Below are 27426 nucleotides of genomic sequence, written 5' to 3' on the forward strand. Positions count from 1 at the left end.
GACTGAAGGCCGTTCGGAGTAGCGCGGCGTTCGGAGTACCGTGCGTGTGGATTAACGAGTTTTTACTGTAGTTGTATAGCGTCCAAATGGATGTCATATTAGAATCCAAAAAAATCCATTGTATTATTACGTTAAAAATGGAGCAAGATAAAACTGATAGATAGGGTTGCTAGGTAAGAGTAATGAAAAAAAATGTATATATGTGATCATACAAAATAATAGACCAGGAATAAAAAACAAATTAAAATATAAATTACGACCTCTTTAATTTGCCCCTCTCAATTACCGGACAAGCAGACATGCACGTTCTTGACTAAACTTATGCTTAAATGGCATCGGTTCTGTAACCAATCAGTTTAATGACTCTGAAAGCTATGAATTCGATACTAATCTCGGTTATTTGGGACATTTTTCTTCACCTATTCTCACCCTCCATGCTGATGGGCCTGAACTTGGATTTAGACAGAATTGGGTGTGTCACTATTTATCTCAGCTACTCCGAGAGCTATGCATTCGGCAATAATATCGGTAATTTTCCATTATTTTTATACGTCATTCCCCTTCGCACTCTTTAAGAGTGCCTTATTCTTACAGTATTTTTTTCCATATTGTAAGTCATATATGTGTCAACTTGTTTTTAAAAATGAATTTACATGCCAAATTTCACATTCCTAACACGAGAAGCTCTTGAAATATTTTGTTTTTGAATTAATTTTAAAATAATCTTTCCTGCTTTGAATCCCCTTTCTTCCCCTTAGGATACGCATCAAAAAATTTTAGGTAGACTACAGTCTCTTCCAGACTTCTCTCTCTTCGATAAGGTTTCTTAGAAGTATGCCAAGCCAACAGTGTGAATTAGTTATACTGGACAAACAAACAAACAAACGAACATTTTTATATATAAGATTAAGTAGTATCTAGTTCATAATAGCTTCAGAAATAATTGACAGTATTAATAAAACAAATTGATCAAAGCCTAATACTTGTGTAACAGTTTCAGCAATAAGTTATTAATGTGCTTTGGACAGTTTTGTGAAGATTAAGTAATAAAATTATAAGAAAATTATGTAGAAAAATTACGATGAAATAAAAATACGTGATAGAAAAACGGAGTAAGTAATGTACAGTAGGGTGGTTAACGACAGATAAGATCAGAAAATGCTTGATGGACAGCTAGATAATGTGTCTTCCCGTCTCTTTCCAAGAGATGTATTTTATTGCGTGTTGTTAAACAAGTGTTTGAGCACTGTAGGATCATCAGTGGTTGTTGATGCTAATTGAACGAGCTATTAGAGCTTCTTTGACATAGAAGGCTATAGAGTGACTACATTTAAAGACGCAAATGAGATTAGAAGAATTGTGATTACTGGAATAGAAAAATGTGTGTTATTTTTGTGGTAGAATGTTGAAAAGTCAGACTTATGTAAATATAGTAGGACCAGCTTTTTGTTCGGTTTCTGACATATCTTTGGTTGAAGTGTAAGATGTTTCAACATACAAATTCTCTTAATAAGAATATGAAGACTGAAATTGAAAAGTCTTTTCGGAAGAGCTTTCGGAAAGCTTTCTGATTTCAAGTGAAGTGATGAATAAAGAACAAGCAGACTTCATAAGATTCCGTAGGCAACAGAGACTACAATAGTTATGAAATTTGGAACAGATTTTTTCCTCCAAAATTGAATTTTTGCGAATGACATTGGTGAGAGATCCTTAGTTGAAGAATGCGGATGAGAGGAGCTTAAAACAATTATTAACAGACGATGTGATAGAGCAAACACACGTCTTCGAATGGTCAGAGCATAGAAAACTTTGATACGTGTAGGAACTTGTGAAGTGAAGGGATTGAATATTTTTCATAGGTTCGATGTATAGTCAACTGCGAGGCGTCCATTTTCAATTCTGACATCCATACCAAGAAAAATGATGGAAAGGTTCTAGGACTAAATTAATATGTCTGAGCACTTGCTTAAAGGTTGCAGTAATGGTTCCAGTGCTGGTTGACTAGAGTAGTGGAGACTTTGTTGTTTCAAATGTCCCATGAATAAGCTGATGACACATGAAACCAGGCGAGTTCCTATGGAGTACCTCCATTAGAAGCTGTTGGTTATTTTCAGATGTAAAGTTAAATTTTGTAAAGGAAAAAAAAAAAAAACTGAGTTGTGCAAGTGTAAGAAATATGCCACTAAAAGAAGAATCAAACCTGGTGTGCGGTTTACCATGTCAGTGCGTTAACCATTACGCTACCTCGTCTACTTCGCCAACAGTCACTCACTTTCACTTTCGACTAGTCAGAAACCGAACAAACAAGTAAGCAGTATAATCATTAGGGCACTGACACAATAAGCCGAAGATTTGGGTTCCGACTCTCAATCAGTAATTTTTTTAAACATTCTTTGAAATTCATTGATTTCACAAATATAGAGGCAATTGTGTACAGAAAGAAGGAAAGAAAAAAAGATTTTTCCTCTACCACAGTCATTTCCAATGGCTAATATATGACGTAGAAGCAGTTTGATAGGAGAACCTGTACTTGAGGTCGAAAATGGTAGTGCAGAGAATTCGGAAGGCATTTAACAGGATTGTACTGAAAAGAATGGAACTTCTCGGATTTGTGAATTTTAGGTTTGTAGATAGAACTTAATGTTTGGTGTTTAGGAGTAAGGTGGAACATGATTCTCTGTTAGTCTCTTAATTGTATTGTGGTTAGATAGGTACGACCCGATTTTAGTGAGGATATCACGAGTGAGGGCTTTCTTCAGATGCCTATAAAACGCGATTAGAAATTGCTGTATGGCTTTGGACCTCAGAGTACCAGTTCGCAGCCTCACAGAATTTGATCTCTACAATCGAAATCTCATCTGTGAGGTGGATAATACCGAAGGGGGGAATATTTCATTCTGTATTAACAATGAAACGTTATGGGCATGACTGAAGGATTGACCAATAAGATAGCTAAAAAAATGTCTCGTACTCTATGAGTGCATCAGAAAGTATACATGAAAAGTTCAGTATCTAAAATATTCCTACAGTAACCACTTCGAAAGTTTGAATACTCGTTCTACTAAACAGGTCACATGTTTATTGTAATCGTCTCTCTGTTTCTGCAGAAAGTACTATATGCACGTTTGTTTAATATAAATTTGGACAATTCAGAACAAAAAGTTCAATTCTATCAGAATCCTTGCTACATGGTTAAAATTATCATCAAACATGGAAAAAGGTAATATATAAAATCCTAAAATGATATTTTATATATTACAAGAATATGAGGATCAGAACACTCATTAGTCTCAAGCAGTGGTCACGAAACCGGCTCTTCTTTCCTCTCTTCCGCTACCGTCGCACAACTAGAAAGCAAGCCAAATGCGAATCAAGTTTTATAACTTAAGAAGGTCCTTTAAGTTTGAGACCCATCACTGCGGGATCTACGGAGCACACAAAATAAAATGCATTTTAAGTCACTTTCAAGATTGAATTATATTTTTACAATTTATTATTTTTTTTTCTTCCTTCTTTCTTTTATGAGGTATGCCTTGGTATTCAAACCATTAAGGTTATCTTTCTCAAATACGATCAGGACGGAACATAGGTCCATTCCCCAAGAAAGAGAGAAAGAAAGATAGATAGAAAAGGCAGAATGAAACATGATATATCATTATTAGTATTTAACACACATATATGTGCTTTTTCGATATTACCATGATGTTTTTTGCATTTCTGAATTTCTTTACATTTTCTTTCTGTTCACTGCATAAAAGAAAACGGCACTTGGGGTACAGAAAACTAAAAGTTGAAAGTAACACCTTTGTTCACAATTTATATCATTATTCTTATTAAATTTGATTTATGATCAATAGAAACTGCTCTCGCATTACCACCTTTCTCTCGATTATTTTGCTTCTTGTCTTTCTTCTTCTATTTTTCTTTCTTCTTCTCAGAGTGACATTTACAACTAGCCAATGCCTAGTACAACAGTGTATACATTGTCATGTGAAATGACATTATTATTGGAACTTCAAGCAGTGATAGATGTTGAGACAAATCCGTCTTTGGAAACATGTCAATATCGCATCCGGTAGCTGAGGGTATTAGCTAATGGATTACGTCGCGGCGTGAGAAGAAATAAAGAACGGTATATACTAAGTTTGGTTGTAAACACTGATTTCATATATGATAAATATTTCTTTTCATCCTATTCAGTGGCGTATTTAGGATTTTGTTTCGGGGGGCGCTATGCACAAAACGTGAATAATCACTAATATTTTTCCTTTTGAGTACCGACAAATTTTAATGAAGTTCATTTTCCTTCCTTTAATATTTGTATTAACAAATTTATTTCGGGGGAATTAAACCCGGTAGCCCTCCTAAATATGCCACTGATGCTATTTAAACTTTCATAAAACAAGTTTACAATACTATCAAGTATCAACATTAATAAAATAAGGAAATATAAACTCAATCGCTTTTAGTGAAAAAATATATAATAATACTTACACAGGTTTATGTCCTGCAAGAATAAGGTATGCGTCCATGGCAATTCCTGGTATAAAATGTAGCAGGAACAATAGAATATGATAGACAAAAATATTTTTTGTGAGGATTACTCTAGGGTACCAGACGATGTTATTAAATGGAATTGTTTTTACGCTTTCCTCCATCACATCTCGCATCCTCTCGAAAGTAAACTTTGGCATTGTCTTTGGACATGAGTTCACAACCAGAAATTCATTAGGTCTGGAAAGAAAGAAAAATTTCCATTAATCAGTCATCTTTTTTTTTCATTCCTACAAATACGAAAGATATAATTACTAACAGAACGTAAGAAAAATTATTAAAATTATAATGTTTATGTTTTTCTATATGTTTATAATTATGTGTATTATCATAATAATTATGTTTATGTTCATTTCAAATTCCAAACAATTAGTTTCCTCTAAAGTATTTCGAATAACACCAGTTATTCATCTGCAGTAGGACAAGGTTATTTTATTCCATAATAAGGAAGAAATATGTTACATTTTTGTTGTTTCAACTTCAGGTGAATTTTGTTTGATTTTATATAAAAAAAAATAAAATAAATAAAAAAAAGATCAAAAGCTCTGCGATTTACGTTTCTCCAATATTGTAACCGTAATTACTTGTCAAAACGGAGATAAAGTTAACGTAAAAGTTAACAAGATGCACTTAAAAAAACTCATGCCCTATCTTACTAAATTTTTGTTCTAGGTCCACAGGAAGTGTCATTTTGTTCTCAATATTTCAATATTGGACGAATTTTTCACTGAAGAACTTCACAAAACAAACAATATGAATGACCATAATGCTATTTGAAATATTTAGAGGAAATCGATTGTTTGAAAGTTTAAAGAAACACGATGGCAAGTAAAATTACTACTAATTTTGCGTGAGATATGTTGATATTTACAAGATGATGATATGCATTTTGTGAGGTCACGATCCGATAACTTCTAACTGGAGTGCAAAATGCTTTTTTTTATATATATACAACTTTAAAGTTACTATATGTTTACTGAGAAATTGATGAGGAGAAAAACTGACGAAACAAACATACTGTACTTTTAACTGTCTACTCTGAATTACATATATAGTTAGAACAAAGGCATCTCAAAGCAGGAATAGAAACTAAATTACTTACCAGAGAATAGTGTAAACATAATCACACACACTAATAAAGGTAATGAGTTATCACACTAAATTTTCTAGTTCCAATTTGTTAAACTGAATCAATTTGTGATGTAGTTGTTATTGAAATATTTATTTGCAAAATACGAATAAAATTATGGTTTAGGGAAACTTCATTAGAAGAAAACTCGCCCCAAAGGTAAACTATTTTTTGTAGACTTTCTTATGAAAAATGACCTATGCCATTATTAGGGTTATTAATGATATATTTGTTTATGAAACATCAACAAAATCGATGAATCAGTTTTACGAAAATTGTTCATAAAGTTATTAAGTAAATAAAAAAATAAAGGAAAGTAAACTATCCCTTATGGATATTTTCGTAAGAATTAAAAAAAAAAAATAGAGAATCCTGGGAAAATCCATGGTCATCATCTGTGATCCTGCGCATCAGAAGTTAACACAATTATTGAGCTACCGTTTCATTTGCATAAAAGTAAGATAAAATTGTAAATAAAAATTATTGATTATGCTTACTGTTTGCTTGTTCCAATTTTCCAAGCTGACGCAATCATGGCGTTGATTGCAAGATCGACAGGAATGTAATCGTCAATTCCTGATTCTCCATACATGGTTCGTGTGAGACCTTTGCCCATTAATACCATAATACCTGTAGTTCCATTAAAATTATCAACCCAACCCTTGCAAGGTTCGGCCAAAGATGGTGTCACTGGAAATATTAAAAAGGCATATTTAATTACATATTCCAAGATCTACATATTTTATGGCGGATATAAATATTGGACATTCAAACATAGGTGACAACCACTGAGCAAAGCAATAATAATAATAATAATAATAATAATAATAATAATAATAATAATAATAATAATAATAATAATAATAATAATAATAATATAATCATAACACTAGAAAGTACACTATTGGTATTTTTGCTTAAATTATTTGTCAGATAAGAAGAAGACATAGCAATAAAAGAAAAAGGAATATTAAGTTAAAGGAAATCTTAGTTTTACGTCCTATTATTTTGCCCTTTAGGCTAAGGGAGACAGGTGATTATTGAAAGTAAATGATTATGAAATAATAAATGGAATGAGAATGTGGGAAGAAAATTTTCCGGAAAACCCAAGAACATTCCACTACAAACTCACAAGATTTGGGGTCGAACTTGGAAACCCTCTCACCATAGATGAGTGCTTTACCGTTAACCCACAGTCACTTCTCCCTACTCCCACGCAAAAATAAATAAAATAAAATAAAATAAAATAAAATAGAAGAATAAGCCCCGAAGTGTCCAAGTATATGGTGAAGCGATTTAGCGTCTTAGCGAAAAGTTGATAGTATAAATATTTTTTAATGTTGTGATTACATTTCTACTATCTTTCTGTAAGGAATATAATTTATCTACCTATATATAGATATAGATATAGATATAGATATAGATATAGATATAGATATAGATATACATATACATATACATATATATATATATAAAGTATAGTTACAGATATAGGCATAGGCATTGAAAGTACTTACAAGTTACCTATGAATAAAAACACATTAGAAAAACACTACATTAAGAGACTGAGTTTGCAAGAGACTGAGTTTTTAAGTGAATAGCTCGTCTGAGTGTAGAAAAAAGTCAAGAAAAGAAAAGAAATACTGAGCAGAAGGTATTGCTATATATCATTATCATGGGCGCCCAAAAGGGAGGGCAGGAAGGGGCCCGGGCCTCCCTCTGGCTTATGAAAATGTGTACGTAATATAGCAAACCACGCACATTAGATACCAGAAATAGCAGATGTAATATAGCAACCATGCAAATGGGCTCCCCTCTAGAAAATTTTCTTCGGGCGCCCTGATCATTATGTCGTTCATAGAAAGAAGTGTTAGCATATTCCTCTATTTATATATATATATATATATATATATATATATATATATATATATATAAACACTCATTATGTTAAATCGCTTTACCCTTTGTATTTAAGTCAATGTCATTTCTTTAGCACTTTGGCCGAAAATCGACCACCTTAATTACGAAAAATCAGATTGTCTTGTTAAATAAATAATCATAATATAAGTTATTATTAAAAACAAACAAAAAAAAAAACATGGAAAGGAAATTTATTGTCAGTTTTCACTTAAAATTAAACTCTGTATACATGGAAATTTAGATAAAATATGGATTTTTCATGTTGGATTACTATAATTTACAATATAAAAATTAGTAGAAATAATAATAATAATAGCTACAAACACTGGATTTCTAACCACCAAAAATTATAAACTAATCGCTCATCTGGATTCTATTATTTTCACAGCGAAGTTTTAAAATTTATGTTGTCCATTTCTACCTTCAAAACGATCAAAATTGCCTCATCCTTTCTTCGTATCAAAATGAAATTGAAAAACAAAATTACATTTATACACAAGCAGAGGATAAAGTGCGATAACATTTTGAAATAGTGCGCAGGAAATACGTTATTAAAATATAATTTTACAAAAATTTTGAAATAGTGCGCAAGGAATACATTATTAAAATATAATTTTACTAAGATTTTAAAATAGTGCGCAAGGAATACAATATTAAAATTTAATTTTACAAGGATTTTTGAAATAGTGCACAAAAGTATATTATTAAAATACAATTTTACACTGACCTTATTTGTGTTCTAGTTATTTAAAACCCCAACCGTTTTAACAATTGTTTCCGCTATCTTCTTCAGGTGGTGAGGGTGACACGTATTAAGAATTGTACTTACTTTTCTAGTAATGTAAGTATTCATTAATCTAAGCATAAAATGGATACCCTCTCCTTCTGAAAAGCAAACTCCAAAATTTTTCGTAATTTCATCAAAATTTTAATTCTATGTTTTTCTGCAGTAACTTATTCACAATTACTATATAGATAGATAGATACAACAGAAAATAAAATGGACACATTGTAGTTGCACCTTCTTGTCTCAAATCTTTCAGTGTTGGCAAACCTTATGACTGTTATACCCGTTACCCGTTACTGTTATACCATACATATCACATGTATGTCTTTGAATGGATGAAAGAAAAAGTTTATAAAATTCACAAATTGTAAAGATTAATTTTTGATTTTATAAATAAGCTTGTTAATAGTAGTATCTCACATGAATATCAATAATACAGATATATGTAGTAGTATCTCAGTAAATACTATATACATGAAATAAAATGGTAAGATGATTACACTTATACTGACATGACGAAGCGTAATATAAAGACCAGAATTGAAGAATATATTGGCGATTTAAGAGAAAGGGGCGCAGTCATTTCAGGTTTAGTGAAATTTTTAGTTAGGTAGAAATACAATTTAGACATACGTATCTATATTTTACGTAATTCAACTTCACAACTAGAAAAATATATATACATCATTCTACATCCGCACGAAAAGTTTGAAACTTCATACTGACTGGAGAAATTTGTATAAGGATTTAAATTAATACTTAATTTTATTTACAAAACCAAAAATATTTTTTTTACAATTTGTGAATTTTAAAAACATGATTTTTTTCATTCAAAGAAATGTGTATAATTTATATGACAATACCAGATTATTTACTCCTAAGATTTGCCAACACTGAAGAATCTGTAAGCAAAAGAAGCAACTTCGAGATGCTTATTTTCGGTTCTGTCGTGAATAAATTTTAAGTAATTTTAAATTATTCAATGGAGAAAAATGTAGAACTAACACTTCCAAGAAGAAAGAGAAATAATAATAATAATAATAATAAGTTTGGGTTCTGGATTTTAAAAGAAGGGCAAGAGTTTTATATTAGGAGTTTTATATTTTATATTAAATTAGGAAAGTAAGTGCATACAATTCTTTAACCCATGTTAGCATCAACACCAGAGGAAAACTACAGCACGTGTAGTTAAAATTATTGTGGATTTTATAAATAACTCGAATACAAATAAGGGCATTATTAAATGAAATAAGATTGTTTTCTTTTTTTCATCCTTAGTGCGTATAACGAAGACTTAGTTAATTCAGTCTCTAGTTATGTTTCACACTTTGAAGTACCAAATGATTGGTCATTATATCAAAATAACCCACAGAATCATTCATGTTCAAATTGTTTTGTCAAATATTCTTTCATAAGGGTAAGGTAAAATTACGTACATTATTGTAGAATAGGCTTGAACGCCAGATTGTCAGTAAATGGAAATATTTTATACATAATTATCAATAATTACATTGTACGGATATTTTCATGTTAGATCGTAAATAAATATCGTTAAAAAATTAATTTATTAATACATTAAATGGTATCGAGTAGAAAGATCATGTCATTGGTTCCAAAAGCAAAAGCATAGAATTTATTTTCAAAACGTCTTAACACTTTCGATAAGTGACAAACAGTAAACTTACTCTAGAAATTTTTAGAAACATTTAGTTAAAAACTCGTCTATAAGTCCTCTAAAATTTGAAGAAATCTATAAACGGTTTCGTCAAACCACTGTTGATTTCTCCAGTATACACAGTGTACTTGAAAACTAAAACTCCATAATCCATTACAGTGCGTAGTTACTCTAACTATGAGATGATGAAAAAAATGCACAAATGGAATAAATAAGTCTTTGATACAGTATATCAAGTATTTATCAATTTTATTATTATTATTATTATTATTATTATTATTATTATTATTATTATTATTATTATTATTATTATTATTATTATTATTATTATTATTATTGCTGTTTTCATCATCTTATAGTTGAAGAAACTACGCACTGTAACGGACTAAAAAGTTTTACTTTTTCAAGTATACTGAAGAAATCAACAGTGATTTGATGAATCTGCTAATGGCTTTTTACAAATGTTAGGAAGCTTATAGGTTTTTTTCCTAATAAGTATTTAACATGCGTCCAATAGTATGTTTAAGCCATTATTCTAGAAACATATTTTTTTGAGGAAATTAGTATAATATATTTCTTGTCGTAAATCTAATTTGAAAGGTGTTCAATACTTACACATAAATGTAAGTCTTCAATTACAATGCACTAAGGAAAAGGAATAATATTTTAATAGAGTTTTGAGTGTTTTTATTGGCATTTTTTTTACTTTCTATTACCGTTGATTCTATAATATAGATAAAATTCATAATGTCTGCAAAATCAATCAGCTTAACTGATTAGTGTTTCTAAAATGTTAACTGTACCAATACTTCAAGCAAAAGCGTTGACATATAGAAATACTTTATAGGGTAGTTTAATCAAACCTGAAAATTTAATTGGAGCTTAACATCCTTATCTGGCACTCCATATGAGATAGAATCTAATGTTTAAAATAGGATCCAAACTATTAATCGGATTTTACTCAAGCCATTCTCTTACTGCCAGAAAAAGGTACGATTGAAGAATCAATACAGTATCCAATACAAGTTAATGCAGCATAAATTTAGTTCTTGCTACAACATATCGAAGTTATACTTTTTAAAACAAAAATCATAAATATAGAACATTTTCGAAAGCTTTAGAGTTGCCTTAAATTTTTCAAACACCAAGTAACGTTCTAGTTAATTATGCGAATAAAACAACCTTAAATATTTTATGTATTATTACGTAATAAAACACATTGACAAAAGTATTGTTGCATTAGTAAACAAAAATACCAAACAATATAAAACGACGCAAGATCCCAAGTTTCAACGCCTTTGACTACTAATGCTAGAAAATAGTAGTAAAAGCTACTCTAGACACTTTTGATTCAATTTTCCCACAAAAACTAAATGATAAGACAATTAACTTAAAGTTTCTACATACAGTACTAATATTAAAAACTTAAATATTGTTTTGTGAAATTCATATATGAATGACAAAGTTTACAATGAATACCCAATTAAATATACTCATGCATATAAGCTTGGTCATGCTCATGCTAACATTAACTAGTTAAAAAAAAACTTATAAATAACAATGTTTCTGATGTTAATTTTCACATACCAACAGGTGGGCGAAATATGACAATAGGAATCTTTCCTTTGGATTTGTGAACAATCTGTTCCGCTAGACTTTTGGTATAAGGATATGGCGTGGGAAGTTTTCCTATAATCCTGTAATTCAAGAAGAAATCCACATTAATCTCACGACAAAAATTTCAAGGCTTCTCCAAACAGAATAAAATGTGTCGTTGAACCGAATTCTGTAAACGATACTTTGACATTGTTATTTTCTTCAGGAGAGAAAAAAAATTACTAATTATATATATTTAAGACATATTTACCGGAGACGACGTAAAGATAAACATTAATTTCTCAGTTAAAGAAAAACAAGAAAAAGTAGTAAGTTCACTTAACTTCTATTGCTAAATTGGAAAATGATTTCTTAAGAAATACACAAAAAAAGAGGGAAAAATAAACTTAAAAATTAACTAACTAGTTGAATTAAGTAAGCAAATACTTATTTAACAAATGTTAATTCTCGTTTATTATCTTATAATATTGTGAATATATATTTCCCCACTTGAAAGCAAACTGACTAATTTCTTAGAAACTATGTTAATGATAATAATAGACTAATCAGAAATACAAAATAGATGCTAGATACAAAAGTAATAATACAATAAAATAAAAATAGAAAAAGTATCACAATAAACTTATGTTTTCTTTTTATTGGGAAATGTATTTACGTTGGAATTATTTAAATAGGATAATTCAATACCAGACCATAAAAACATTAAATCATATAATTACGCGAGACAAGATTTTCTACTCTACGGGAACAGAAAAAAAGCTTGAGACTGAAATATGGATGTTGTCTTATAAACTTGAAGCACTAATATTTGAATTCTCTTGGAATCATATGGATGTCACTGAATATGGACTCATTTATGTTCTTATTTATCTATAATATGAGTAGTTACACTCTGAATATAAAGTTTGTTCCTCTGACATTTTCATCTCTTCTGGATATGTGTGACATTGCAAGATTGAGCATAACAAATTCTCGTCCGAAAAGGTTCCTAGTTTGATATCCCAGACCACACGAGTAGTGGTGAACAACATCATGTCCATCAGTTTTCTCGAGGCTCTCCCGTTTCCTCCCATATTTTCATTCAACCAATTATTTCCAGTCATTCATTTTCATTTATCATCTGCCTCCTTTAGTCTAAAAGGAGTAACTGTGGGACTTAAACTAGAAGTTTTATTTCAAGCTCTTGTCAAATTATTTATTCTTCGTGTGCAATATCTCGTTTCCTTTCACTTTCACTAAAAGGAGTAACTGTGGGACTTAAACTAGAAGTTTTATTTCAAGCTCTTGTCAAATTATTTATTCTTCGTGTGCAATATCTGGTTTCCTTTCACTTTCTGTGTAAATTACACTTAATCAAGCTTGTCTACAGGGATTAGACATATTGTTTATAAACAGAAAGAAAGAATTTGACGTATCAGGACACATATTCAAGTTTATACAGTTAATATAGCATACAGTATTAGGTATGTACCTTAATAATTAAAAATTCAATTTTTTTATTGTAATTTAATTTTTGAGGATATTAACTTAGAAACAGTGCATATTTCTTTTGAAGATTAACTTTTTTTTAAGAAATATTAACTACAATTTAGTTTTTGTAACCAACTGAAAGATTTGCTTCTACTGAATAGAAATTGCACTCGAGAAATTAGTACTTAATTGCCTTAATGAAACCTGATTTCTGTTTTTTTATAGAGGCATATGTTTGTTATAAATGTTTACTGCTACGAGGAAATGTGTTATTTTTGTGTATTTCCAAATGTGAAGATTCCTGAAGATCTTCGTTATTACACAAGTAATATGTTAATTTACCTGGTAGTTATTTGCATCTATTTGTACGTATATCTCTCCTTTCAAATGTTTTGAGTTCATACATATATAGCCAGGGAAACATGAATATTTCAAGGGATTTAAATATTGGTAGATATTTACAAAAAGTTTAAGATTTATATCCCATCATGCAACTTGAAGTTCTCCTCTCTATAACAGATGTAGAGTTGAATAGTGTAGTAGATTCTCATAACATCCTCATTTCAATTTTTTTTAAAATAAGCTGTCAGCAAATCATGTTGACTTACACTATTTATCATACGTTTTTACATGTAATAGATTTGATCCAGTGTACTAGATAATTACATTGTGCCCACTAAATTATTATGGAGAGGTACTCCCTTGATCTGTGTATTATATTAATTTATTCTTTGTGCATTACTTATTTCCAACTATGAGGAACAGATACGACTTATTTATACAAAGATGAAAAAAACTTTGAATACTTTCAAATCTATATCATTAATGTATTACTTATGATTGTTCGTCTAATGAACTTTGTACTACATATTACTATGCTACTCAATAATACTACGTCCCAATGGTATCATATTAAGTATTTTTAAAATATTTACTTCCCTAGATTCTCGAATAACGTTTCTAATCGGGTCGTTAAAACGTTGGGTTAAAATGGGATACACGAAAACATTACGAGCAAAGAAGAGTAAAGTCTTAACTTCGCAATACGATGACGAAGCAGAGAATGAACTATCTGTGTATTATGATTGTATACGTGTCTGAATGATCTAATGAGTTGAGTTGATTTTGAGTTTAACGTCCCGTTCAGCAGCGAGGCTATATGAGACGTGGACCTACTGATTAACGTGGAATCCGAACCACATGAGCTCCCGCCGGGAATCGAACCCGGGTCTCCCACTGAATGATCTAGTTTATACGTTTATATATATGTACAGTCTTATATATATTCAATATCTATTAAAGGGTATATCTAACGGACAGTGCGACGTGTAATAAGCATTGAATTTCGCATACCTATCGTGAATATACTTCTTATTTCCTGCTAAACTTTCAATAAAAAATGACTGTACCCTCTCCCTCAAATTAGATCATTCCTGCGCTTTTGAATTCTTGTAACGTTCGTGTACCCTAACACTACTTTCCTGAGAGAAGGTAGTCAGAAAAAGGCATGGTTGAGAATCCGAAATGTCACAAAACTCAAGTCTTGAGGCAAATTAAATTTATATTTTTTTAAAAAACTTTATTCTGCGGGTGATACATGAAAATATGTTTTCGTCCAAAAAGAGGTGGTTAGTTCGATTTCAACCCATGCGAACTTCTATATAGGCAATATCCCTTTCGTGCTTTCTCGACGTTCTTTCGTTTCTTCCTATTTTGTTCATTTCAATAATTCTTTGATCATCATTCACTTCATTTATCATTCGCCACCTTTAAGCTACAAGACATTATCGCTAGATGGTAAACTAAGGATTTAATATAAATAAAAACGTTTCTGACGAAACTAGATGTGATATTTCAAAGAACAGGAAATATATATTTTTTAACATAGTTTATATCTAATGTTCTGTATCTAAATTCTACAAAAGTTAAAGAAGAGGATTGTACTCACTGAGGCGTAAGAGCTTCCATCATGCTATCTGACATCCATTCTGCACTATGAATAATATCTTCGTAGTCGAAAGGCATTGGATAAACCTTCTCCTCGATGAGAGAATTCTCCAAATAACAGAAGGCTGTTCCCACATACACAAATGCCTATTTGGTGATTGAACAGTAGTACATTTTATTATTTTATATAGACTTAATTTAGATTAAATGCATAATTCTAATGATTATATAAATATTAAACAATACTTCTGAGAGAAGCAGCCAAGTTTCAACATATAATCTAGGAAAGTTTTATAAAAACACGTCAATTAATTCATTAGATTAATTGAAGATAGCACAGCGGTGCCAAATTATAACTAACTTTGGGAAGTCAACTGAATATCAGTAATGAATGTGTAATTTTTGTCCATAATAATAAAATCTTTTGATTCGAAATAATCTCTTTAATGGATTGTCCAATGACACACAAGATGAAATATTTAGGAATAAATGATGGGCTTATGGACTGACAGATAGAGTGAACCATTTCCACTTTCATAAAAACGGAGAAATGAAATGCTAAAAATTAGAAGAAACTATAATTAAGTTATTAACTGCTTTCAAAGGTCTCCAGTAAAACTGAGTTTTTGTAAACGGGATATTTTCCATTGTGGCTCTAGAAGTTAACGACTTAACTGACATATTATCTTACCACCTATTAATGATCGCAATAATAATAATACTGCTACTGCATAAAATTGAATAAAAATACACCAAGTGCGAAATGAAATAGAATTGACATTTTACCGTCTCAAGTTTGTGTTTGTAAGAACAGACAGATGACAAATTCAAATGAGTAGAAATAGAAACCACAATTACACGATATGACATAAGACAATGAAACTGTGTTTGTTCTGTATATAATTTACATAATACGAATTCTATATGTAATTAACTTACAATTTTCAGTTCAGAGGTGAGAGTTTTAAAATCAAAAAGTGGAACTAAGGCTGAGCTGCATAAAACAATAAGTCATCTCAAATTGAGATAGTACGAATTGATACTGAGGTTATTATAATCTTATTTTTTCGAGGTGTAATCTTCTTTAGTCACGTATGACGGAGAAATGCATAATTGTGGAACATTACATTATTCTACCTTTATCTCCTTAGGAACACGAATGTAGTTTTCTATTTCTGTGTATGACTTCTATTCATTTTACTCGTCACTTTTGAACTTCTTGTAAATAGCTACAAATGAAAAAGAAACCAAACAATCATTCCTCTATGAATTCTTCGTCATTCTAATTATTTATTTATTTATTTATTTATTGCGATATTCCCGCCTCTACAAGCAAGAGAAAGGAGCATATAACATATTACTCAACGCATTTTCTTTCAAATCATTGATAATATTAAAAATAAGAAATTCTTTAAATCTGTAATATTACATCTACAGATGAAAAAAAAGTATTGTATAATTCTAATTAAACACACAATAATATATTATGCGCACATTCATGTGGAGTAATTGGACTGAAAAAGTGCAGGAATCATCTATTAAGTAACATTACATTTGTTTGAGCCGACCAGCATGGTAAAGCGGTCTAAGGCCAGCGATCACTACATTTCCATATTGCGGATTCCAACCACATTCAGAGCATTGAAATTACTATTGTCCTTTCACGTATCCAGTGGCGGCTCTTGAGGGAAGCCACATCAGTAAAAGCAAAACTTTCATCGCTTCAAACTAAGGTAATAAAACTTTCCTAAGGCACTTTTATTCTCGTATATAAGAATAAGAAGATTAGGAAAGTTTAACACAAAAATGGTTACTTACCAATATGTTCTCCCGTGGGAAAACTGACTATTCTCCAGACGTTTCGGAACAACAAGCTAGTTCCGTTTTCAGTGGTAAGATAACAAGAATAAAAATAGTTAAGAGAAATATGGTATGGGAAAAGGAACACATACCACCAAATGAACGTAACGTAAAAAATAGGAACTGAAAAGAACGAGTAGAGCATAATGGAAGAAAGAAAAAAAGAACTAAGTTTGAAAGAAGCGTAGTGTGCATGTTACGTCGCTGTTACCTGAACCAAAATACACATCAGAGGTAGGTAGCCAGACTTTATCAATGTTGCCAGAATCCAGAATTAAAGCTAATTTATATTTACGAATAAAGAATTACTCTTTAATCTCTTCTTTCTATATTATTTTTGTTTTGTTTTGTTTTTCCTGAACCTACTAATTATATTTTATTATATATATGTTGTTTTAGGTGAAGTGAATCCCTAATTTGTGAAGTGTGCTTTGGCAATCCTTTTTTTTTACTCTCTCGCTCACCATGCTGTATGTATATATGTGTGTGTATGTGGAATTGTTTACTCTTTTGAAAGCATAAATAAATAAATGTGTGTGTGTGTGTGTGTGATATAGTGTAGTGTGCAGAAAATTTTCAATATGTGTGATGATTAAAGAGAGGCAAAGTAAGAAGAAAAAATAAGAGAATACCAAAAGATACGCTAACATACAAAAGAGCACTGTGGATTAGTGATACAAGATTGGTGTAGTCTATAGAACTGAGTCCCTTTGAAAAGTATGGGCATATATTTAACTGTTCCATAAGCTCCTGTGTTTGTATCAGTGCCATGTGGATTAAGTAGAAAATTGATTTAGAAGACCATAGAGACAAATGTTCCAGTTGGAGTGATTTTTAAAAAACAGTAGAGCGCTGACCGCTAATGGGAGGAGTGCCTGCTTCGATCCTAAGCCATGTCGTTCCATAATTTGCTCATTCCACTAATCTTTTACAATCATTCAGTTTTATTAATCATTCATCGCCTTTAACCATAAGCGTGGGACGAAAAACTAAAAGTTTCGGGGTTTCATTTAATTCCAGTAATATACAACAAAGATAAAAGAAAGGCATGTAAGTATGGAAATATCAATTTTGGTGATAATCAATTATCACCATTTCAGTTTCCCTAATTTTGTGTTATTTTACAAAGGTCCGTCCCTCATGGGACACAATGGAGTACTCTCTTTTTTTTTTCTTTGTTTTAAAGTTAAATGTATATTGGGGTATAAGTAAACCCTACACTGGTATTGTCTATCTGTCTTATAAAGTAAGGTAAGCCGAAGTGAAGACATCTCACTGATCAATTCTAGTTTCAGATACACAGGGTTGGGATTGTGGCTCTCCCTGGTTTCAAAGAGATTCCTAGATCATTACTTGGAATCTGACAGGTTCTGGCCATACCGTGGAGTTCGATACTTTGCAATCTCAGGACATATTCTGGCACAAAAAGGGGATGGGTGGTAAGCCTGCCTTAAAACGCTCCGACGTCAACACTGGATATGCTGGTAGCCTTCTCTGTCGATAAGGGAATTTTGTCCACAAGTAGATATAATTGGGAGTTGAATGGTCCATCGCTATTGATCTTATACTTTAAGTAAGGAATATCTTCTACGTGGGGGAGAGGAACCTGCTATCTGGTCTAGGGGTTAGAGCGCGAGTCTTTGGTGCACAAGATCACGGTTCGATTTTCGGCGGGAGAGCTTTAAATGCATTACGGTGGTTCAGATTCTACCTCAAATTGTAAGTCCATATCTCATATAGGCTCAGTGTTGAAGAGACCGAGCAAACAAATAGGAAGAGAAAGTGTGCTTATCCTTGAAATTGATGCAAGGCCACTGGATTCGACGCATGCTATACGTACGGTAAATGAAGACATATGAAGCTTTTTACTAAATGTGATTTTTTAATAAAAATATTATAAAACTGAAAATTTTAAATACGTTATTGCAATTCAACTTAATATAAAACATTAATATTTTTGTTCCCATTGTCCTATGAGTTTAAAATATAAAATTTCGTATTTTGCCTCTTTCTCTAATGTTCTGTATGTGATTTGTTACAAATACCGTTTTCCCGAAAAACATTTCAAAGAAAGAAAAAAATATTTCTAAGGAAAAATCAGTGCCAGAACTGCTAAATTTAATTCAAAAACAAAAGAATATTTCTCGCCATTTTCAGAATATCAATTAGAAAAGATGTGATTGGCTTACTGGAAGTATTAAATATAACAGGTTGATTTGTTGGAATTATTTGCTGTTTAGCTGTGACAGAAACTCCGCTGAGGCAACTACAGGATACAGCAAGTTAAATAATGTAACTAATGCAATAGGATCATCATGTCGCTATTGCACATATTCGTGCTTTTCTTGCACTCGGGACTTTTAGCACTGTTCCTATTGAATGTGAGTTAAGTGGCCAAGCACGACAAAGCATTATTCTACATAATGAAAAACTAAAGCGGAATAAAGGCATTTTGAAAATACTTATAAATGCCTTTTGTTTACTTGCGAAACCGGAACTTCAGTTTAGAGGGGAAGATGAGTCAAAATGTCCAATAACTGACGTAATTGTGTAGAGCTTTTGGACTACACTGCCCAGTATGACCCTGTTTGAAAAAATCGTTTGGAGACTTCAACAGTATCCAAAAGGTATCAAGTGGTTTTCAAAATTATTTAATTGAATCTGTTGACAATGTATTTTTTTTTAAACGAAATTAATCACCAATTAACATTAGGATTTTTTTCTATATTAGTTTATGAGATAACAAACATTTCAAACAATCGCAATTTTATCTATTTTACTGATATATGACTGAAAGAAAATTAATAGATTTTTGTACTTCTGAGATGTGACTGAGGACAAACCGGCGACATCGCTCTCTTATCTTATTTTAAGGTATATTTAAGACTTTTCAAATTGTGGTTAAAAACTTGTCGCAGAGAGTTACGATTGAAATGCAGTGATGACCTCTTTATTACACGGTGTACGAGTACAAGTTAATATTAATGCGTATTTTTGACAAGCTCTCTTTGTTCATTGCTATGCATACTGTTTAAATTTAACATTGTATCAAAGAGCTTCAAGTATTCCTGAATGCCGTATCTTTTTTACTACTCTTAGTGATCTTGCAGCATTTTTTCAAATCAACAAAGCTAGCAAAATTTTTAAATGAATTTCTAGGTCGACAACTACCACATGTTTGCCCAACAAGCTGGAATTACTAGCCAAGATTTTTCAATACTGTTTATGAAAAAGAAGGTGAGCTTTGCATAGTGCTTTTCACCATGTTAAAATATAAGTCAGAAGTGGAACATGATACTCTTTCTCTTATTTAAGGACATTTATCAAATTTAGAAAACTTTGCAACTTTTCACAGTATATTTTGTGTATTGATGTTTTGCTCAGTGTTCTACAAAATTGTTCATTAAATATTGTTTACTGGAGAAGAAATATAACAGAAACGCAAAATACTGTGAAACATCTTAAAATCTTTTTCAGGAAGTATATGAAGAAAAATTTTCCGGTATTGAACTCTTAAGAGAACGAAACAGAAGGTTTTGTTAAAGTACTGCTACCAACGTATTTTTTAAAGTTTTAAATATTATAAGATTTATCAAATATAATTAGTAAAAAGGAAAAACTAGACTACTGCTGCTTTGGTAATTTGTGGGTAACATATGTCCCTGAATAAAGCATTGATGAATTGAATTATTTGAGTTAAATTTCTATGGTACTTTTAGTTAGGGTTTAAATAAATATTAGCACAGGGTATTTTCATGCTTGTTGAGAATAAGCCTAGATTACCGAAGCCAGAGTGTGGTATATATTGTATATCTATCTAGCAACAAAATTCAGATGGGTTCATAACGAGTCGAATCAAATCGAATAGAACAACAGTTTCATACGGCTACAAATAGAGCAACTATCTTAAAATATTTTTGCTGTTAAAATGATAACCTCATCAATGGTCGCATATGACGCATTTAAACCGGAATTTTCTCCATGATTGCAAATGACGTGGCGACAAAAAATGCTAAAACATTTGAAAATATATAGATAAATAATAGATATAGTCACATACATATATATTTATAGTTTCTTGTTAACAGAAATTTAATTTCTAAGTTTATATCATATAGATAAGAGATGTGTAGCACTTTTAGATACTGTAGTACTTTGCCAGAACTTTGCTCAGACCTTTGATAACAATTATAGTAAAAAGGAAGATAATATTGTTCACATTTGCAGTATTCTTCTGACATCCTTCTACAAGTTATCAAATTATGAGATTTTTATGAATGACCACGTATTAGTACAAGAAAGAGAAAGAACAACAATACCTTAAGTTTCTTCATTGCTAGAGCTAAATCCAAAGTTTCTTTTGTTCCTTTGGTGTTGATGAGTATTGCCTGTTTCAATGGACTTGTGAATTTTACTGTGGCTGCACTGTGAAATATTACATCCACATTTTCAGCTAAAGATTCCCAAATCTCATCATTAAGTCCCAATCTATCTTTTGACACATCTCCTTCCACAAGAACTAACTTCTCGAAAGCTTTCGGTCGCTCCTTTCGTAGGCGATCGAATAACTGAAATTGGAAACAAAACAAATCATTCAATACAAGAGTGTTAATAATAAGACAATTTATAGAAACCAAATGATAAAAAAACTAATTTCTCTCCCTCATATGCTGATCGAGAAATAAGAGTTCCGGACTAGTCTTAGAGGTGTACTTCTAAAATAAGAGCCATTACATAATACTTGTATTAGTAAAAATACACAAAAGTAATATGTCTAACCGATAAAGTCATATGTGAATCAATACATTTTCACAGTATTTCACATAAAATAATATCAAGTCTAAGTTTTATGAAGAAAAGTTGAGAACTTTAAGACATTTTCTCTTTGAACTGAAACTTGGACATTCTGTAAAACTGTGGTGCATAATACTTAAAATTGAGGCATATTGGTGTATATACTAACCACTACTATATGTGTATAATACTAACGCAGATTATAAAGAAGATAAGCTAATAGAATAGAATAGAATTTATTATCTATATGATTGAAAAACAGTTAACTAACAATATTTATACGATGATTCAGGTAGAAGTCGAGTTTCTGTTGCTTATGATTCTCTTTTTCAGAAAGTTTCACAGTTATTAGATAGCAGTCAAAGGCTAAATATACGTATATCCATATTGTTAACAGAAAATTACTGGGGTTATAAAACCTACTAAGAAGTCCTAGATAACAGTATTAACGATATACTAACACGATAGTGTCTCAATGTCCAGTTCTTTTTTTAATTTATTAAAAGTATATAGTTCTCTAGCGCTTGGTGGTAGAGCATTCTAGGTTTTAATAAATTGTTACCTAATACTTTAGGTTTAATTTAATCAGTGGTCTTATTTTTAGGTTTTTCATTTGTCATTGCACTTGTTCTAAAGTCCTGAGTGTTTTATTTAAACAAATTGAGGTGAAAATATAATTGCATCTTTCTTGAGCATTCTGTACATTAGGCAGTTTATCCTATAAAAATAAAATTGATTTAATGTTAATATGTTCAGTTTTTGGTTGGTTGATTATTATTTTGCATCCCTTTCAGCAGCGAGGTTATATGAGATGTGGAACTACAGCTTAAAGTGGATCCGAACCACATGAGCTTCTACTAGGAACTGAACTCTGGCCCCTTACACCAAACACATGTATGCTAACCATATACCCACGAGGGAACTCTGCTCAGTTCTTAAAAAGTGATTCTGTACATACAAAGAAATGTTTTATTATTATTATTATTATTATTATTATTATTATTATTATTATTATTATTATTATTATTATTATTATTATTATTATTATTATTATTATTATTATTATTACCTTTTTCTTAAGGACTAGAAACTTACACTTGAATCGCTGATTTGAGAAACGTCATAAGTCAGCCATATGCCGAAAATGAGTTTACATGCAGCTTTGATTCTTGAAGGATAGTTACACCGTTGGGTTGTGATATGTCAGAAGTCATGCTAATAGTTCGTGCAATATCGAGCAGCAGCAAGTGTCTCTGAGTTGAGAAACTCATAAATCATTGACTTATGGCATTATTGACATTATTGACTTATAACATTTCTCAAATCAGCGATTCATTTAAGTTGAGAACTTCAGTTTTCATACTAAGCTTCTGTTCCATATAAAAGGTATGGATGGAAGAATGCACAGTAATATATTTTTGTGATTGATTCCGAAAACTTTTTTAAAGTTTTAGACAATCAAATTTCTGCCCCACTTCCCACGACCAAGTGAGCAAAAATTTAAATGTACCATGTCTCAGGATCAGTGTACCTCTACCAGGGCCAAAATTTGGGAAGAATTCGTAATTTTGGTAATTTTTGGAAGATCAAAAGGTCAACTTTGGTAGGAGGTTCTTGGCCCAGGATCATCGATACGCACCCTGATTTTGGTAATTGCCAAAATAAATTCGGCAAGGTACATTCCCCGCCCTGATACATACATTAGCCTTCAAGGAGGGTGTTATCTGGATCCAGGACCAGAGTAGTATCTCTGAATGTTTTGGTGGTTTATATAATTTTTTAATGAATAAAAAATGTCAAACGAATTAAGAAGATTTTTTTTCTAAGTTAAAGAGTGTTTATAATCAAATAGTCGTCAATTTTAAAACACGTATGCGTATTTTAAAACGAATCAATTACTAATATATATTCTTAAGTTACATGTATATATGTCATTATACTGTTTATTAGAGATCAGAATGTATTACATCATAGTGCAATTTTTCAATTCTCTGTCTCCTATTACACATTGCTCATTTACAACTTGAGTCATTTATAAAAATATGGTAAACTTTATTTCACAAAATGAGTGAACATATTTTAAAAGCTATCAGTTAACATTTCTTGCAATTAAACTCTTTCCGCATGATTTTTTCTTTTAGCGAAAAAAATCAGTATTGAAAATCCTCATATGGGAACTTGAAAAACGAATTAAAACTTGAATTTTAGATTTTTTACTTAATTCCGACGAGAAATAAGTACGTGCCTTATATAGCACACTCTGCAGTAAGGTAAACTTTCCTAGAAGCGCGCAGGGATACAATTCTAAGGGTACACTTGTAAATCAATTTCTAAGAATATTTTGTGGATTATATTTCGAGGTACAGACTGAATCAAGCAAACATTAATGTTACTACTATCGCCCAAGTCTGGAGCTGCAACATTACTTTGAGCCCCAGTAAATATTCCGTAATCATAACTGAAACCTGAAATTCCACTCAGAACAAATGCTTTATAACCCTATTTATGAGGTTTCTTTGCGTTATATTGTTTTATCGATGATCTACACTTTATGGGGTGATTTCTCATCCACTGCCAAGAATTCTTCTTTGGAAACTTCTCTCAGACGTTCTCGTATCTGTTCAAGAAAAGACATAATCTTATGAAGTATCCCATGAGCAAGTTCTCCTGCAATAATAAAAGTTGAATTGGCATTGAAGTGAATAAATTGTTTGATCTCTTCAAACCGATCACAACTCATCACCTGATTTACCGCATCATGACCAAGCCTTCCGTTCCAGTAATGTCTAGCCAGTAATGTCTAGTAGCTGCAAGTTGAACAATTGACACATAGAAAACCACACAATAAGCTGTTCAAGTTTATTTGTAGTCAGTTGTTGGCCGAACTTGAGTTGAACACAGCTTTGACCGTTCAACTGCGTATAATGAAGAATCTCATCAATGAAAAAGTACTTGAAATATTCAATAGGCGTTTATAGCTGTTTTATTTCTTCACGTAAGTCCTGAGGTCCTTGAAATTTTACATCTTCTTGGGACTTTTCCATGTTTCTAGGTCTCCGCTTGATGTTCTTCAAATCGCTCGATAACGTAGACCTCCTATCCTGAGAATTATTTATGAGAAAGAGAGGAACATCATCAACATCTGAATTCATTGCATCATCAGAATTGGGTCTGACCCTGACGATCCTCTCAGGGGAAGGAGCAACAGAATCTTCATCCAAGTCCGATAACAAAATGTTGGTATTTCTTGGATCTAGTGCTGATTCATCTTCGGGTAAATCTGATACTTCACTGTCTGCACCATTTGGAAGTGGTCTAACAGCTACTGATGAACGTCCGTCATAAAAAAAAGCCCTGGATCAATTGCTGTAACAGAATTGCAAAACGACTATCGTAGTTGTCACTTCCGCACTTCAAGAACATAAAAGTACCTGTAAACGCATGGAGTGACACATACGGCACATACGTTTTTTTCCACATTCCTCCAATACAAACATACAAAATGACGATCGTATTGTTGGAAATACACGTCAAAGTACTTATCTTGAATGTAATATTTTTTTGTTTGGAAAAGTGCTTACAAAAAATATTATTTTGCCAAAAAATATTATTTTCACTGATAAAAATCCACTGCTTCGTAAAAACCACATGTCAACTTTCCCCCGTCTAATACAACTCACAAAGAACATGCCAGATGACACCAAAATCTCTTATTTATACACGTCAATATCTCACACAGCAGACGAAACAGTCATTTGGCGCCTTTGATAAATTACACAAAAGTTAAAGTGAAAAAAGAAGGGGATGTGCCATATATGGCACGGCATGCTGTAAGGAGTTAAGGATTCTTGATCGATGAGGCTATTTTGAGACACACATTATTATTAATCGTAATCGAAAGCAAAAACAATTTATCTGTTTATGACGTCACGGTAGGCGAATTGATTATGAGAAAGAAAATATGTCATTACTTTCACAATTTATAACTAAATCAAAACTATACAAAACTTATATTACGAAATACAGGCATACTTTTAGACAAATCATGACAATGGAATGTACTTATTACATATAATTGGAATTATTTATAATTTCATGGTATTTATGACGTCACCTCTTATAACCTCAACCTCACCCCTGTGATACCCGCGTGTACTTAATTGATGATCTGTATATTTTTTGCTACCAAAACTTGTAGCCTATAATTGAACAGGATAATGTCATGATATCATTTTTCGAACTATGACGAAAAACTTTAGCCAGTCACAGATGTTTGAATGTTATGATGTCATGGAAAATTAAAGAGGATAAAGTCATGATACTATTTTTAGAACTATGACAAAATTTTGATCCAATCACAGATGTTTCAATGTTATGACGTCATTTGACGATATTAAATATAATCCGAAATTTTCGCAATAAATTTTTACTTTCAAAAATGCATGTTGAATAATGTGTGTTTGTTTCGAGTTTTAAGAGTTCTGATTTCCTAAAATATTTGCATACTGTTTTGTTTCTGTGTGTTTAGTTCGAGTTAATCTTTCAAATGTAAGTGTTTTTTTGAAACTTGAAAATACATTCTATCAATGATACAATACTAATATATTGTTTTGATCACGTAAATATTACTTTGTGTGCATTAAAAAGTACAGCTTAGAGGATTAATTAAATATAACTTTTAAAATTAACCATTCTTGCTCATCTAGTTGCTAGCGTGCCTTTGGTGCACATTGTCTTGGGTTCGATTCCTGGTAGGAGCTTTTTGGAGCCTCTCTGGGCTTTTTGTACGTTAGATTGTTGAAATCTAGGAAGTAATTTTTAAGTGACTATTACGTGTATTTTCGATGCATAAATCCTTGAATTCGGTGAGAGAATAGGTGTTTGTCCCTCAATTGAAATTTGAGAGGGGCATAACTGTTTTCGGTAGGTTTGCTCTCATACTAAATACTAGACTTAAATTAGTCTATAAACTCGAGATTTATTTGATGTTAACGATTCCATTTGTTGAAATTTCAGAAGGATAAATTAACTAAATTTGGCAGGTTTGTTCTTGTACGAAATAATAGGCTTAAATTACGGTTTACGGTCCCAACAATTAGTTGATGTTTCTAATTTATTGGTGCTTACCATTCCGAATTCATTTAAACCATAGTTGTAATTTGAGAGTGGTACAATAATTATTAATGTCAGATTTTCTCTCATACTACGTAAACAATATCCTTAAATTTCATCGGCCACATTAAATTTGGGAATTGTCAGCAAATAAAAAATGGTAAGAGTTGGGACGCATTTCTTTCCATATAACATAGGTACTCTGATGCACCCCTTCAAATTTGACAGGAATACGTATATTGGCCAATCCTAAATTCGGGAATTGTCAAAAAAAATATACTGGTAAATGTTGAGGGCTCATCTCTTCCGTAACAAATGAGTACTTAACTATTCCTTCTTAAATTTTGGCAGAAAATACGTACGTTGACAAACCCTAAATTTGGAAATTATCAAAAAATACAAATTAGTCAATGTTGTAGTTGATTTTCTTTCATACAATATGAGTACCATCATGCAGTCTTCTTAAATTTAGCAAGGATCACATTGGCCCACCTATAAATTTTGAAATTTAAAAAAATAAAATTTGGTTATTGTTCTCTGGGAATAAGGTACATACCTTTG

At 31.5% G+C, this 27426-nt stretch overlaps 1 protein-coding gene across 4 annotated transcripts in view; it reads right to left on the bottom strand.

The window, feature by feature from the left end:
• LOC145662577 (putative fatty acyl-CoA reductase CG5065) overlaps positions 1-27426 on the bottom strand; it is a 216849-nt gene that overhangs the window by 6222 nt on the left and 183201 nt on the right. For all 4 annotated transcript variants that reach the window (XM_081728276.1, XM_081728273.1, XM_081728272.1 and 1 more), the window contains 5 exons: positions 21279-21527; positions 15101-15246; positions 11653-11762; positions 6181-6373; positions 4495-4734 (listed from right to left, as the gene is read on the bottom strand). In XM_081728276.1, the coding sequence (XP_081584402.1) occupies positions 4495-4734; positions 6181-6373; positions 11653-11762; positions 15101-15246; positions 21279-21527 (938 nt within the window). The remainder of the gene's footprint in view (positions 1-4494; positions 4735-6180; positions 6374-11652; positions 11763-15100; positions 15247-21278; positions 21528-27426) is intronic.

Source organism: Thermobia domestica, chromosome 10, assembly GCF_964235325.1.
Source record: "Thermobia domestica chromosome 10, izTheDome1.hap1.1, whole genome shotgun sequence".
Taxonomy (NCBI): domain Eukaryota; kingdom Metazoa; phylum Arthropoda; class Insecta; order Zygentoma; family Lepismatidae; genus Thermobia; species Thermobia domestica.